The 15,135-nt window shown below is 38.8% G+C and overlaps 1 protein-coding gene across 11 annotated transcripts in view; it reads right to left on the bottom strand.

Annotated features, from left to right (window-relative positions):
* MYO3B (myosin IIIB) overlaps positions 1–15,135 on the bottom strand; it is a 486,811-nt gene that overhangs the window by 293,358 nt on the left and 178,318 nt on the right. For all 11 annotated transcript variants that reach the window (XR_011570836.1, XM_070803483.1, XM_070803516.1 and 8 more), the window contains one exon: positions 3,217–3,372. Coding sequence is in view for 10 of the 11 variants with exons in the window: in XM_070803483.1 (XP_070659584.1) it covers positions 3,217–3,372 (156 nt within the window). In the remaining variant the exon portion in view is untranslated. The remainder of the gene's footprint in view (positions 1–3,216; positions 3,373–15,135) is intronic.

Genomic DNA, 15,135 nt, shown 5'->3' on the forward strand with positions numbered 1-15,135 from the left:
ACTTCTTTAAGCATCTGGACAACTTTTTTTGCAGGGAAAATGCTTCTACAACCATCAGGACTCAGAAAATAGCTTTCTAAGAGTTCATCAAATCCCAAAGCAGATTTTTATGCTCCAGGAATATAAAACTTATTTTTCATTGGTAAAAGTGTGTTGACTATAATGGTTCCTGTTTTGATTAATAAAGATGTGTTTGAGCCTAGTTATAATGATTTAAAATTCATGGTCCAAAATTTCAATTATGTTTGCACCAAACTAATATCTTCTGTTATTTACAATTGCCACAATCTGCTCTCATTTGCCCTCCTAGTTCCAACTCTGTCCAACTCCATTCCATCACTGCCATCAGAATGGTCTTCCTCAAGCACATCCCTTCTTGAAATCCTTCTGCTGCTCCCCAGTGCCTAAGAACACATCCAGGCTCCTTAGCCCATCTTGCCCTGGCCCCTGTCTCCTTGCACCCCCTTCCCCCAAGTTCCAGCGATACCAACCAACTGTTCACCAAATCCCGTAAGCTCTCTTCAGCCTCTGTGTCTTTGCCCTCTGCTCATCCTTCTCCTCCATGTGGAATAACGGTGTTCTGTTTGTTCTTCAGGATGGTTCAAGGATCACCTTCCCAACAGTTTCTAGGTTGTTCCTTTCCCAAGTACTCTGGGAAGTACCCCAGGAAACCTTCTATCCAGGTACTTTTCATGCTGAGCTGTTCTCATCTGATTCTTGTCTATTTCACACACTGGACTATTAGCTCTTTATCAGGAACTGTATCTGATTTCCCTTGTAGTTCCTCTGTTTGGCAGAGGGCTTGACACATATACACACATAAATGTCTCTGGAATGAATAAATTAGATTTTAAATAAGAGACAGAAATTTGTATTTGTAACATTTAATATCTCTGTACTGTTTATTCTCATGATGTGGTTTGGTAAGTACATAGAGATGAATTTCCACAGATTAAGGCCAAAAGAAATGGAGGACTCTGAATTAAACAAATCTCAAATGTATTCAACTACAACTACTGCTAACAATGACTGAGTTATCAACTATCATCGTTATCAGAGTTATTTAACTCCGTTATCAACATTAACTATTTTTTAATGTATTGACTCAACTCTCAAAATAATCTCCATTTCACAGATAAAGAAATTTTGGAACAGAAAGATTTAATAACTTGTCTGTAAGTGGTTGAGCTGGGATTCAAACCTGGCAGAGTCAGGTTTTTTTTTAAACCACTGCATTGTACCACCTGCTGTGTGACCAAAACTGTGCAGAAAAAAAAGTAAATTGGGTATTTGCCTCACTCATCTATGCACTTACCCCACTTATTCTTTGCTTTTTCCACCTTAACTTGGAAACTCACAACTTTAAATATATTGAATTAACAGCATCAAACATTATCTAAGAATTTTTCTGGACTTAACAAACACCTATGTAGCCAGCTCCCTGCCGATTGCTAAGAGGAAGTAATAATATAGGCTAGGTCGTAAGATGTGTCAATTACATGCATTATGTTTCCTTTAGAATTAGTTTTACTTTCTCCTAAAGAAGTGCCTGCTTAAAGTTTTGACACCTATTTGTGAGGTTGTATTTTTTTAGTGACTTTTTCAAAGAAACATACACTTCTGAGTGAAACTTTAGATTACAAAGACCCTGAGAGAAGGGTCTTTGACCCTATGAGGCCTTTGACATCAAAAGAATTAACACACATAAAGAGAAATTAGAGGGGGAGGGGAGAGAGCCTGGAGCCCTGGCTTTCTATGGCAAATGGAGGAAAATTTTAAAAAAGAGGACACACATCTGGACATGCAAAATCAGACAAAAGTACAAAGCTGAATCATTTTGCAACTAAGTTTCAGAAACTGTTCTGGAGCAAATCAGAAGAAACAAGAAGACACCTGACTCAATGTAAAGTATTTAAATGCGGGGTTTGTTTCTCCCTTGGTTTGTACTTTATTTTCATCTTCATTTCTCATGGCGGTTTTGTGTGTGTGTGTGTGTGTGTGTGTGTGTAAAGGTGAGTGGTAGAGGAGTGGTGGCTGGCATAGGAACAAAAGCAGAAGAAGAAAAGAAGATTTCAGTTCCCTGAGGCTTAAACACAAATTCTACTGCTTCAAAAGGTACCAAGTGACAAGAATTTCTCTACACTGTAGGCAAGCCATAGAAACAGAAATTGCAGTGGAAAAAGGAAAAGAGTAGGAAAAAATTTGTTTTGAGCTATCAAAAAGGGAACCTGGTGGTGGTGGGGAAAAAATCAGCAAGATATAGTCACCTTGAAACTATGCCTCTAGCTTCCAGAGTTCTGATGCTTTTTGATTTGTAAACAGTTTTCTGCAGAATACATGAATATTTCCAGAACTTGTGACTTGTGATATTTTAGTTTCTTCACCTCCAGTCCTGTGAATGTTCTTTTAATAATAATGGATTAGAGCTTATCTGCATCCTGGCTAGTTTTATAAAACCAAGTAATTGCTGAGCTGGGGAAGTAGCTTTATTCGCATTTAATATTTTAAAAGAGAAATTCTGCCACCCTCTGGACAGAAACCAAACATCTATTTCTTAGAGACTACCACAGAATACTGTCTTAAGGAACTGCCTTTAAAAATAAACATTTTTTTAAAAAATCTACGCTACAAAAGTAGAGGAGGGAGGAATCACAGGCACTTTAGATAGCATAGACAATATCTGGATGAAAAACTCATATAAAAATACTAAATTGCTCCTAAGGAATTTTTAACAAAAGGAAATGGGCTCAAAGCACTTTAGAGAAAAAATCTTCAGTGTTGAACTCATAATCTTTCCAAAACCACTTTATAGCCTACACTTCTGCTTTCCAGCCTGCAACAGCCAAGTACAGATTTCTCACACAATCTCAGCCATGGCTGGTTTCACCCAGTTTCCATTATTGGTGGAATTTTTAAAAATCTACATTTATATTAAATATATATGTGTGTTGGGTTTTAACTAGAATACTAGGACAGAGTGAGATTTCAGCCACTCTGAGACAAATTAGCCATAACAGCACAAATGGGCAGCTAGTTTCTGAAGCTTTGCTGTTGTCATCTACTGCACATGGAGTACTTAATGTCATGTAAATGAACTCAGAAATGCAGGGGTGTGATAATTACCAGTAATAATGCTGGGTAAATCAAAACACATGACATGCCATTTTTTATAAACAACCAGAGAGAGAGAAAGCAGAAAAATGCTGAGGACCATACCTGGTTTTAACAACAGGATTTAGATGCTTCTGGTCTTGGAGGACCTTAGCCAGCTGCTTCTGCAGAAACAAAAGCTTTCCGTGGACTCCTTTAATAAATGGGTGGTCGAGGAGATGCGTGACCGAAGGTCGCTTTTCAAAATCTTTAATGAGACACCTGTTCACAAAAATCAACAAATAGTCCAAGTATTATCTTAGACACCTGGCTTCTCTGTAAATATGGGAGAGAGGAGAAAAAGCTCATTTATAAAACCTGATCACTAACCTTACATAGCTGTTTATTCATAGGTAGCAGAACATAGAGAAAAATATTCTCTACTAGTCAAATTAATCAAAATATCAGAAATATATTTTGTATGCTTTAAATATGTATTGAAAACACAACCAATTTAATTTGAAATATTCAAAATACTGAAAAGATAGATTGGTCAGACTACAATTTCATTACAAAAAAATGTTTACAATGGAGTCAAGTTGATTAGTCTACCTACTTTATTTTAGAAGCATATAAAATTATACATTATCATTTAAATGAAATCCTAGTATATGAAATGTCCAGTATTTGGTGGTTGGGGAAATGCATTTCGGAGTTTGCAAGGACAGAAATGAATCATAAAGAAATCTTCACAGAGAAGATTCAATCCCTTGATTTCTAATATCTTCTGAAGAAGCAGAAAAACCTCAGAACAGGAAGTGACTACAATATAATTCAGATGAATTGGAATGGAATTATTCAAACAGGGAACAAAAAGTCCATTCAAAATGGTAAAAACTGGGTTGCATTTAAACTCCTCTGCGGTTAATTGGTTAAAACTGCATGGTTGTAACCACTTTCTGCTTCAGATTCAATGCCCTTTTCAAAGAAAACAATGATTCAGTACATTTTGCTGTGTGCTTTATGTTATTAAAGATGATTCTGACACAGGAAATTTCTAGTGAAATTGAATCTGATGAATACCCCTCCAATTACCATCGTATTTCCATTCTGAGTAGCTGCCCTTGACAGGAGAAAGAAATTTCAACATCCACACTTTTAAGTTATCAGTCCTTAGCTCACACTGGAGACTTAGGGTAAACAGTGGATGTCTTTCTGCCCACTCCATAAAATAAACGTTTTCAGTTTCCCCAACAGTGACATGCTAGCAACATGTGAAACACAACATACTTAAAATAATGAAATGCACTGACAAATGGTAAAATGTTCAGCCTCACCTTGAGCATCTTTTCAAAACATTTAAGAAGACACACTCCTCAACTGTTGGTTTTATTAAAAGGCCTTAATCTTTGTACTTCAAACCACTTTTGTATCCCTTGACTTCAGGTCCTGAAAGATACTTGGTAAATTTCCCAGTTATTTGGTTTTAGACTTGATTCAGGGGATTTCCTATCTATTGGTACTGGAGCTTTCAACTAGAAAAGCCAAAAGAACCCAGACTATCTCCATTCTGCTGCCTGCACAACTATAAATACCACCTCTGTCTTGCTATGGGAAGAAATCAATCATTTGACTTTTATAGGTCCAGGAGCCTTTTGTATTTATTATTTTTCTTATAAAATAAAAAATCAGTGCCCAAGCCTGAAAAATACTCTGTTCATATTTTTAAATCAACAGTCTTCCTGGGATTCCACGTATATTCATTTATATATAATTATGTGACTACCAAAGGAAAATAAATGCTAATAATTCCCTAAGCACCTGGGAAGAAGGAATTTCTGGATAGTTTATTTGGTCAGTAATACAGGTGTATGGCTTCATCATCTTGGCTTGAGGGATGGTGTATGAAAACTCCCAAAATAAGAACAGTCTGTGTTCTCTGAGAGTTCCTAATGAAGACGGACATGGTGGCTTCATACCACCACCCCTACCCAACCTGGATGGGAAACCAGACACTGCTGGGACCCCTAGCTAAGCCGGCCCAAGGATATTGTGAGGGTGCATTACATCTGTCTCCCATCACCGAACAGCCATACCTCCTGTACTCAAGTATATGCCCAAACACGGGGAATGCAATTCCTTAATAGATTTTCCCACCATATTAATTCATTTTGCTTTCTGAGCAACTCTCAACTGCTTGTTGACTAGCCAGTACTTAAATAGAAAACTCAAGGAGGCAAAAAGTGAGAGGCACACAATTAGTAGAAAATTTACAGCAGGCGAATGGAAAAATGAGCAGGAGCTGCTTCTGTCTCCTCCTTCGGATAGGTGCCTTGGAACAGTGTTCCAGGTACTCAAAGCTTCTTGGACAGGGCTTGAGACAGACCAGGAAATCCATACTCCACCCTTATGAAAATAGGTATCTACTGGATTCTGGAGATGCAATTAAAGGTGCTATAATATCTTTCAGAATTTTAGCATCCACTGGAAGAGCAAGGTTGCAAACAAGGTTACAAGATCCTTTGGCATTTTGGAGAGGATTTCTCTCTAGATCACAGGGGGAGTAAGAGGAATGAGGATAAATAATTTAGTGAGATAATCAGACAAGGGAGAAATTAACAAGTGGATCTGTGGTCTCTTGGGAGATTCAAAAAATATAAAGATGGTAGGCATTCTACACTTTGAGGGAAAGACCAAGAGGATCTATTTGTTAGTTCTCTCAGGAAGGCCCAAGTGGGCTGAATGTCATACCACTGGGTCAGCAAAACTGAAACTGAGTGTGTATGGGAAGAATGCTAAGCAGAGGTGCGACATTCCAACTGCATCGGAGGGTTTTTAGGAGAAGGACAGTAAGACCTTGAGGGTAGGGCCTTATTCTAAAACACTCTTGCATACTCTTTTCTCATGGGGAGCAAATAGCCAGGATGAAATGGACTTATTATTTTACTGATAAATAAAAGAAAGTTCTGTCTTAGGAACAGATATGGCTGGAAGTCAAACATTACTAGATATCAATCAGGTCGTTGAAATCATATCATTTCATTTGTTCAGCAAACATTTATTACACAACCAGAATTAGTCAAAATAGATTAATTCATAAAAAAATGATGACCCTTTTCCTCGAAGATCTACAATGTGATTTTAAAGATGGAAGGACAAGAGGAACATAGAAAACAGGAGAAACCAGCGTTTGATTATTTAGAATGAAAAGGTCACAAAAAAGCATAGGGTTTTGGAGCTAAAGGACCAAGATTTTCTATTCTAACCCCTCTTTTACAAGGTAAGGAAGTTGAGGTCAAGTCCTGATAGTGATGAGACCAATTCCCTGGCTCCCACAAGAGAACCCCTCCTACTTTGCAGTGTGTTGTTAAAACGGCACAGGCACAATGTGCAGACCAATGCTAAGTTATGGCAGGTGGGGGGAGCAGTCAGGTAAGCCTAGTGGAGAGAATGAGAATTGAGCTGAATTTGGGGAGAAGTTTTGGAACTAAATTGAACTCAATTCAGGGAGAAGATATAGAAGACATTTCCAGTTTGGGAAACTGGATCAGCAATGCAAGAAGCCAGATTAGGCAAGCTGTGTAGCTAGGAACTCAGGAGGCCACCAGAATGTTGACATTCACCTCCTAAGCTGCCTTTTTCAAATATCTAAGAACAATTCTTTGCTTTAGTCCTTTTTCCAACTTTAACTTGGGAATATTCTTTATTGTTTAAGACGTTGCAATTTTGTGCCCCAAACCCATAACACTATGCTTGTCAGCTTATCATTCTGTCTTATTCTCCTTTCAGGCAGGGATTTAGTGGATTGATATAGAGTTGACAGTCAAGACCCATAAGAACTCCTGACAGCTTCCATGACCTTTTTTACAGCATGATTAAATCCTCTAACGATGTGGAGAACAAACATGGAAAACTAAGGAAGTTATAATATGTTTATTCATTTCAGGATTTCTTATTAAATCAGGAATTGCAAATTCCAGATGCAGAATATTTTCTCCCAGCCTGGGATTCAACAGTTTTTATAAGAACATGCATAAAACATTGACATCTGTGTGGGAATATAGGGGCTGACCAATGTGAGGTAAGTTGAGTGAAACACTAGATTCATGAGACATTCCACTGAAAAATGAAACTAGTCTTCTGGTCAAAAGGTTGGGAAACACTGGTGATTCCCTAAATCAAGTAAATCTGGAGTTTCATAGTGCATATGAGCATATTAAATGTTCTTAGAAGTATGGAGGTAAAGAAAATTCAATTTTGTTTAGGTTCATGTTTCCAAACTTACTCGACCACAGATCCTTTTTTGTATCATGGAACTAGGGCCCTGTAAATGACATCCTTGAAAGCTCCATTGTGAGAAATCAGTACCAAACTTTTGCAAATAACAGCTGAGTCTTCATCTCAGCTGACTGAGGGGAGACACTCAGAGCCCCTAATTTTCACCAGCATGTTTGAGATACATGTAGGCTGCATTTCTGCAGAAGACAGGGTCTTCTGGGGACCTGGGGAAATACATTCTCTAAAATAACTTCTTCCCAGAATCTTTGACTCTGGAAAAAAGAAATTGAACAAGGACTAGATTTAGAAAATATTGCTTTTTTCCCCCAAAATCGTAAGTAATTTTTTCTTTCAGTTCCAGATGTTTTAAAACTCTTTTTTAAAAATCTGGACTTATGTGTGGTTATCTCTGTGCTAAGATACAAAACAAAAGAATAAAAAATTAAAACTACCACGAGATGTATTAGCTGGATTTACAAAGCCATGGAAGGTGGTTTAGAATATGATAGAAAAGTCTACCAGAAGAAAAAGGAAGCAAACTTCAGCCCTGAAAGAAATTAATCCATTACCTAATTTGAAATTCTAGTACCTTCCATCATGCATTCTTGGCTGAAGATTAATTCTCAGAATTCATTAGTGTCACCACATTAAACACAGGTTGTTGCAGCCATTTGCTGCAATCTCCCAGCCTGGCTTCTGCCAGAATCAGGGGGAAAATAAAGAGCCATTTCTTAACAAGAAACAAGGTCAGACTTGTGTGTCGGGCTCTGGAGCTGGCAGTGCTTGTGTTCCTTTTGCTCCCAAACGATCACACTGTTGAGATGCACCTGCCTGGCCACTGTAAACTGGCATTTCATAACCAAAGAATCAGACGCCTTCAAGAGGGAGCTATTTATTAAGAGTTACTAATGGATGTTTACTGATAACTAAACTATGCTTGATAAAAGCAGCTGAAAAGTCAAAAACTAAAAATACTGGTGAACTTGGAGAGAAAAGCAGGAGAGGGAGCAACTGTATTCTACATGTTGGGACAACAGTAGACGAAAACTTGAGATTCATGTCTCTTTTCATTTCTTTTTAGTATGCTGTCTTTTATACTTTCTGCTGTTTTCTTGTGGGTTTGCTACTTAGGTTGTTAAGTGTTTCCGTTGTTACCGAGTAGCTGAACCTTCTTGATCTGAGCAAGCATTTCCCTGCCCCGTGATGCACTGCATCTGCAGTTTGTATCATTGGCAGACAGAAGCCTGAGTGAAAAAGAGGCCTCTGCATGAAAAGAAGAAATCCTCCAGAGGGTATACTAATTATAGGTTAAATATCAGAGCCCATGGTGCTGTCCTGGAAGGAAATTTCCATTTTGGAAGACAAGATTATGACAATCACAGGCATTTCCCCAATATGACTAATGCCTCAAAAGAAGGCAGGCTGAGAAACTTGACATTGTATATGTAGCAAAACCAAATCTCATTTGGTGAAAGACTTAGCTCCATTTCAGTTTTCATGTTCAGTCTGCAAATATTGCACATGGTAGTGAATTGAAATCATACACTAAGTTCACACATTGGGTAGGGAAGTAGGGTCCTAACCTGAAACAGAGAAGAGAGGACCAGAAGTCTGTTTCTCAGCGAGGCTGATCTAGGGTTATCAATCAGAGAAATCAGTCAGTATTTGCCAAAAAAAAAAAAAAAAAAAAAGCCCTCAGATGGTAGGTTGGAGGGTTTTAAAACAGGAAGCTCAGTCCTTATTATGAGATGGGTAATGGGGTAATTTTGTTTAGGTTCATGTTTCCAAACTTACTCGGCCACAGATCCTTTTTTGTATCAATGGAACCAGGACCCTGTAAATGACATCCTTGAAAGCTCCATTGTGAGAAATCAGTACCAAACTTTTGCAAATAACAGCTGAGTCTTCATCTCAGCTGACTGAGGGGAGACACTCAAAGCCCCTAATTTTGGCAAAGTAAGAGAGAAGTTGCAGAGTGGCAGGACCACAGGGCAGCTGGCATCTTGCCTGAGGTCACTAGGGTGAGAAGGCAGGAACAGAGTTAGAAAGATGAGTAAGTCAGCGCCACCTTTAGACAAAGTCATCAGCACCAAAGGTCCAGAGTAAGTTCAAGGGAACACAGGAAGGAAAGAGAAATGGAAGAACATGACATGTGCATCATGGCAGCTGGAGAGAGTCCTAAAGCAAAAGGAGGGTCCAGGATAGGAGGGTGGCCTGAGGGCAGAGAGCCACCATGTGTAACCTGGAATGACCCAGGATTGTGCCCTGCATGACACCTGTGAACACAACTACCTCTTCATGTTACCTTTATGTTTCTGATCCCAGAATCAATAGTAAATAGTTAGAAAAGTCCAGACGGACTCATTGTATTCTTAGGGAAGGTAATTAGTAACAGAAATTCTAGATCCTCAAGCATAGCTTGTCTGGCAGACAAGTTGAGGGCCACAGCCAGGAAGGACTGAGGGAAGAAGAATTTACTACACCACAAAAGAATGAGTAAAAGTGCAAGAGGCAAAGTGAGGAGAAGAACCAAAAGGAACCAGGCCAGAGCAGAGGAACAAGACAAGATGGGGCTCAGGGGACACCGAAGCTGAGGAGAAGCCAAAGGAGAGGATGGCAGAGGTGCAGTCTTATTACCATTGTTATCGCCACTCTTTCTTCTGTCTCAGTTGTGCTTTCCACATTGCAAAGACTGGGGATGAGCACACCCTCTAATGCTGTCACCAAAAAGGACCCCCGTGTCCATGTCTTAGAACTAAGGCTGTCTTAAGGACTGAAACCAGAGGGCCCAAGTCACCACCTTCTCACTCCTCTTTTTCTTTCTTTCTTTCTTCCTTGATTGGGAAAAGTACTGATACTTTGCAATTAAACAGCTATTTCTCCAGGTAACTCTGGCCATGTGGTTTAGTCAGGGTGCTGGAAAAAAATGAACCATTACTCCATCGCACAGCTCCAGCAAGTTTATTGGACAATTAATCCATATTCAGATCCCACCATCTGGTTCAAAGGGTTGGGGAAGGGGTAGTCCCTGGAGATGGGAGTCCTCTGATGGCTCCATCTCTCAGGCCGTGGCTTCCCAAGGATCTGGGAGTTGGCTGTTGCTGCAAGTGCTGCTGAACTTCCCCTGCAGCAGCCAAGCCACTGCCTTTGGGACCTCTGTGAGGGGCTGAGGTTGGCCACAGGTCAGTCCTAGACTCAGCCAGGAAACCAGATGTGGGCCTTGGCTTCTGTGAAGAGGTCTTTGCTTCAGGTGGAAATTAAGGTAATGCTTAAGGCAGGTCAGGAAGATGAGGAACAAAGAGGGAAGTGATGGCTGAGCCCAGAAGGAAGTGTGGTTATGTAATTGTGGGTGAGTCAGAGCAAAAAGTTCATTTTAAAATGATATTAACCTTTAATTATTAATATAACTAGATTCATATAACACATTTATTATTATATCGAAACTATTATTAATCTTAAAATATTTAAAATAGTCTGTTGATTTATTTAAATGACAGTATACTTAATCATTCTTACTCAAGCATGACACATGTACTCACTCATTTAAAAAAATTGGGGTGCCAATCATTGGAGCAGTAATATATAAAGGTTAAAAGTCAGGGGTTAGGATCAAACCTAACTACTTCATATAAGTACATGATGATACACAAGTTAATTCAACTCTCTGGGCCACAATTTCTTCATCTGTAAAATTGCAATAAAGTCATTGTAGGGAGTGAATGAGATGATCAATGTTCAGTGCCTAGTACATAGTAAGCACTCAATAAATGCCAGCTCTGTGGGCCAGCCACTGTACTAGGTGGTGGGGATACAGTCAGTCGGTTCATTGGAGGAAGATAGCATGGCATATGCATGGATAAAAAGGCATATCCAGTTCCAAGTAGGATGAGTGCTATAAAAAAGAAAGGTTAAAGTGCAACGGCTCCTTGAGTCAGATTTGAATAACACGTGCCCATTAATTACCTACTTTTTCTCAATGTGATTCCCACCACTCAGGATAAAATTACTATTTGATAGATGTCCTGATCAGAACTTTCAAAGTTCTGGGAGAACAAAGAATTTTAGGCCCTGACAATTCAGCAAAAGCAAAGAACTTTGGCATTTTCAAGTTCAAGCCTTTGGGCACTCCTATTTTTGAATGTCTGGCTAATTTCTTTGATTCAAAAATCAATTTCCATTTTGACAAACCGTTATGGTCTGCTTCTTAGTCCAGGTTTAAGTGCCAGGGCATATATGAATTCTAATCTTTCCCTTGATCCTACTTGCCATGTTGACTGGAATTAAATCCATAATTCTTATTTGTATGCATTTTTTCCTAGGAAGGGGAGGCAATGGACAGTACCCAGCCATTCCCTATGAGAAAAGGATAACCAGTTTCACAGTACATGACCATTACAGGTAGGACTACTCCAGGACTGGAGTGGGGAGGCTAGGAGAGTGCAGAATAAATAGAAGATATATGCCTCCCCCCAAAATTTATTTTCTGGGATAACTCCAAACTTACACATATGAAACATTTAGAGATCCAAGTGGGATTAAATTCATTGATTAATTCAAACACTTACTAGGTATTTAGTGTGAATGGCACTACACCAAGTATTTCGAAGAAAAGATCCCTGGAGTGAGATGTCAACTTTTACGGAACTTAAAAACAAGCAATAGGATATAGACATCAATAACAAGAATTCAAGGCTAAAAAGTGTAACCACTAGAGTGGTTCAGATGAAGTAAACAATTCTAGTTAGGTAAACAGTGTTTCACTGGAGAGGTGGTATTTAGGTCTTAAATTAGGAAAGCAATATTGACCAGAAATACAAGAGAGGAGCATTCTAGTGCAGAACACAGTAGGAATGGAAGCCCATCCGCTCATATGGGGAACAGAGTAGAATAGGACAATACAATTGTAATATAGATGGGGTGAGACCAGGAACATCTTATGCAGATCCTAGAAGATCATACCATTGAGCTTGAGTTTTCTTTCTTAGTCACATTGAAGTGGCTTTTTTGAACAGCAAGATAACACAATTACTTTAAAAAACAAACTGGAACTATACTAGAAAGTAAATTAGAGGGAGGGAAGTAGGCAGGGAAGGGATCCATTTAGGAAACATACAGTCTGAATTAAAGAAATGAGAAGGGAAAAATGATGACTGTAGCTGTGGAACTTGAAGGCAAGTCAAGAGTATGGAAAGAAAAAACAAAGAACCATCAATGGAATCTTAGACCAAGTTAAATCTAAGGACAAACCTGTAGCTAAATCTTTGTGAACATAACAATCTACTTTTTACCTTCACTATCCAATTACAATCTCTCTTGATGAAAACCAAAGATCTAAATTACCAATTCAATGGTCTCTCCCCATTCTATTCTCTATTCACTGATGATCACCACTGACTTGCTCCTCCTTCTTGAAATATTCTCTTTCCTTGCCTGCAATGATGCCACATTTTTTAGTTATTCTCTTGCTTCTCCCTGACCACTTTTGCTCATTTATTTTCACTACCAGGTGGAATAAAATGACAAGGTAGAGGAGAGAGGGTCTACAAAGACAAGCCCAAAATGAGGAAGAATGGAAGTAGAATATCAGCCTTTATGCCCACAGGCTTGGAACTTGCTGCTAAACAAACTCTGGCTTTACCTGGTGGATAAAATGACCCAAATAGAGTATTTATTTGCATCCTATGGAGAAGGCCATTTCTACTCTCACAATCCCAAATAAGTCTACAGATTCCACTGCAAATAAGTGAATTTAACTACAGTGCACCTGTCTGGCACAAAGTGAAAATTAAAAGTGTAAGAAAAGCAGCAAATACTACTCCATAAAATTTACAGTTAATTGCTGCAAATGACTTTTATAATAGCCATAATGAGACATAATTTACATACCATAGAGTTCACTCATTTAAAGTATACAATTCAAATAGTTTTAGCATATTCACAGTTTTGTAACCACTAATAATCAATTTTTAGAACATTTTCATTGTCCCCAAAAGAAGCTCTATATCCTTTAGCAGTCACTCCCAATTTCCCTTCAACCTCCTTAGTCCCAGGTGACTACTAACCTACTTCCTGTTTATATGGATTGCCTAGTCTGGACATTTCATATAATATGTGTGGTCTTTTGTAACTGGCTTCATTCATTCAGCAAAATATTTTCAAAGTTCATCCATGTTGTAGCATGTATCAACACAATATTCCTTTTTATTGATAAATAATGCTCCATATAAGGATATATCATAACTTGTCTATCCATTCATCATCTGAAGGACATTTGGGTTGCTTCTACTTTTTTACTACTATGAATAATGCTTCTATGAACATTTGGGTACAAGTTTTTATGTGGACATATGTTTTCATTCCTCCTAGGTGTGTATACCTAGGAGTGGAATTGCTGGGTCATATGATAACTTACTTTGCCAACAAAGGTCCATCTAGTCAAGGCTATGGTTTTTCCAGTGGTCATGTATGGATGTGAGAGTTGGACTATAAAGAAAGCTGAGCCCTGAAGATTGATGCTTTTGAACTGTGGTGTTGGAGAAGACTCTTGAGAGTCCCTTGGACTGCAAAGAGATCCAACCAGTCCATTTTAAAGGAGATCAGTCCTGAGTGTTCACTGGAAGGACTGATGCTAAAGCTGAAACTCCAATACTTTGGCCACCTCATATAAAGATTTGACTCATTGGAAAAGACTCTGATGCTGGGAGGGATTGGGGGCAGGAGGAGAAGGGGACGACAGAGGATGAGATGGCATCACTGCCTCAATGGACATGAGTTTGAGTGAACTCTGGGAGTTGGTGATGGACAGGGAGGCCTGGTGTGCTGCAATTCATGGGGTCGCAAAGAGTCGGACACGACTGAGCGACTGAACTGAACTGAAATGATGATAACTTTATGTTTAAGCTTCTGAGGAACACAAGACTATTTTCCAAAGGGACTGCATCATTTTAAATTCCCACAATCAGATACAATTTATTTTGAATATTTCATCTTGCTCTAGAAATAATTTAAGGCATCTCACAACAGCATGTGTTTAAATAAATAAAGGTACTTGCAATAAGGCAAGATAAAAATAATTAAAAGCAGAAGAGAAAAACAAAACAAAGGGGAAATTAGGGAATGAAAATAGGAATTAGAATACCAAATAAACTACTTTGTTAGAGGTGGCCACAGATTTGGTTCCAGGCTCTCAAGCAGTCAATGTGAAAGGGAAATGCAGTCTGTTCTCTATTCTTAAAATCCATTATATAAAAACAGACCAGCTGCTTGAAGAAGGATGATGAAGATGATGTTGCTGTTGACTGGTAAGGAGACTATAGAGATTTACAACTTTACTGGGTTTTCACAGAAATGACTTCATATAACATAATGAATATTATTTCCCTTTAGTAAACATGGCCATGGGTTTCATAGGGCTGTTTCATATATCAATAACATGTTTAATCCCAACTGATACCTTGTATCAAAGAACCATCAAGTAAAAACATTCTCCCTGGGTGGCCAAGGAAACACAGAGTTCTCTGATCTTAATCTAGGCTTTATATCTACTAGCAACTAGGTGAATTTTTGTACAGTTAAGTCCCTTGATTCAGCACATGCTGAACGCAGCATCCAGATGCTGACATCCATCAAGGAAAAGAAAGGCAAGGTGCCAAGCTACCATGTGCTGTTCATTGCAAAGAATGGAAAGAAGATGGCTTAAAAAGTTTAGCCTATGAATCAAAAGCAACTCAAAAGTCAGGAGGGGAGATTGGGAGAGGTGGGAAAAGG

Source organism: Bos indicus, chromosome 2 (assembly GCF_029378745.1).
Source record: "Bos indicus isolate NIAB-ARS_2022 breed Sahiwal x Tharparkar chromosome 2, NIAB-ARS_B.indTharparkar_mat_pri_1.0, whole genome shotgun sequence".
NCBI classification, from domain to species: domain Eukaryota; kingdom Metazoa; phylum Chordata; class Mammalia; order Artiodactyla; family Bovidae; genus Bos; species Bos indicus.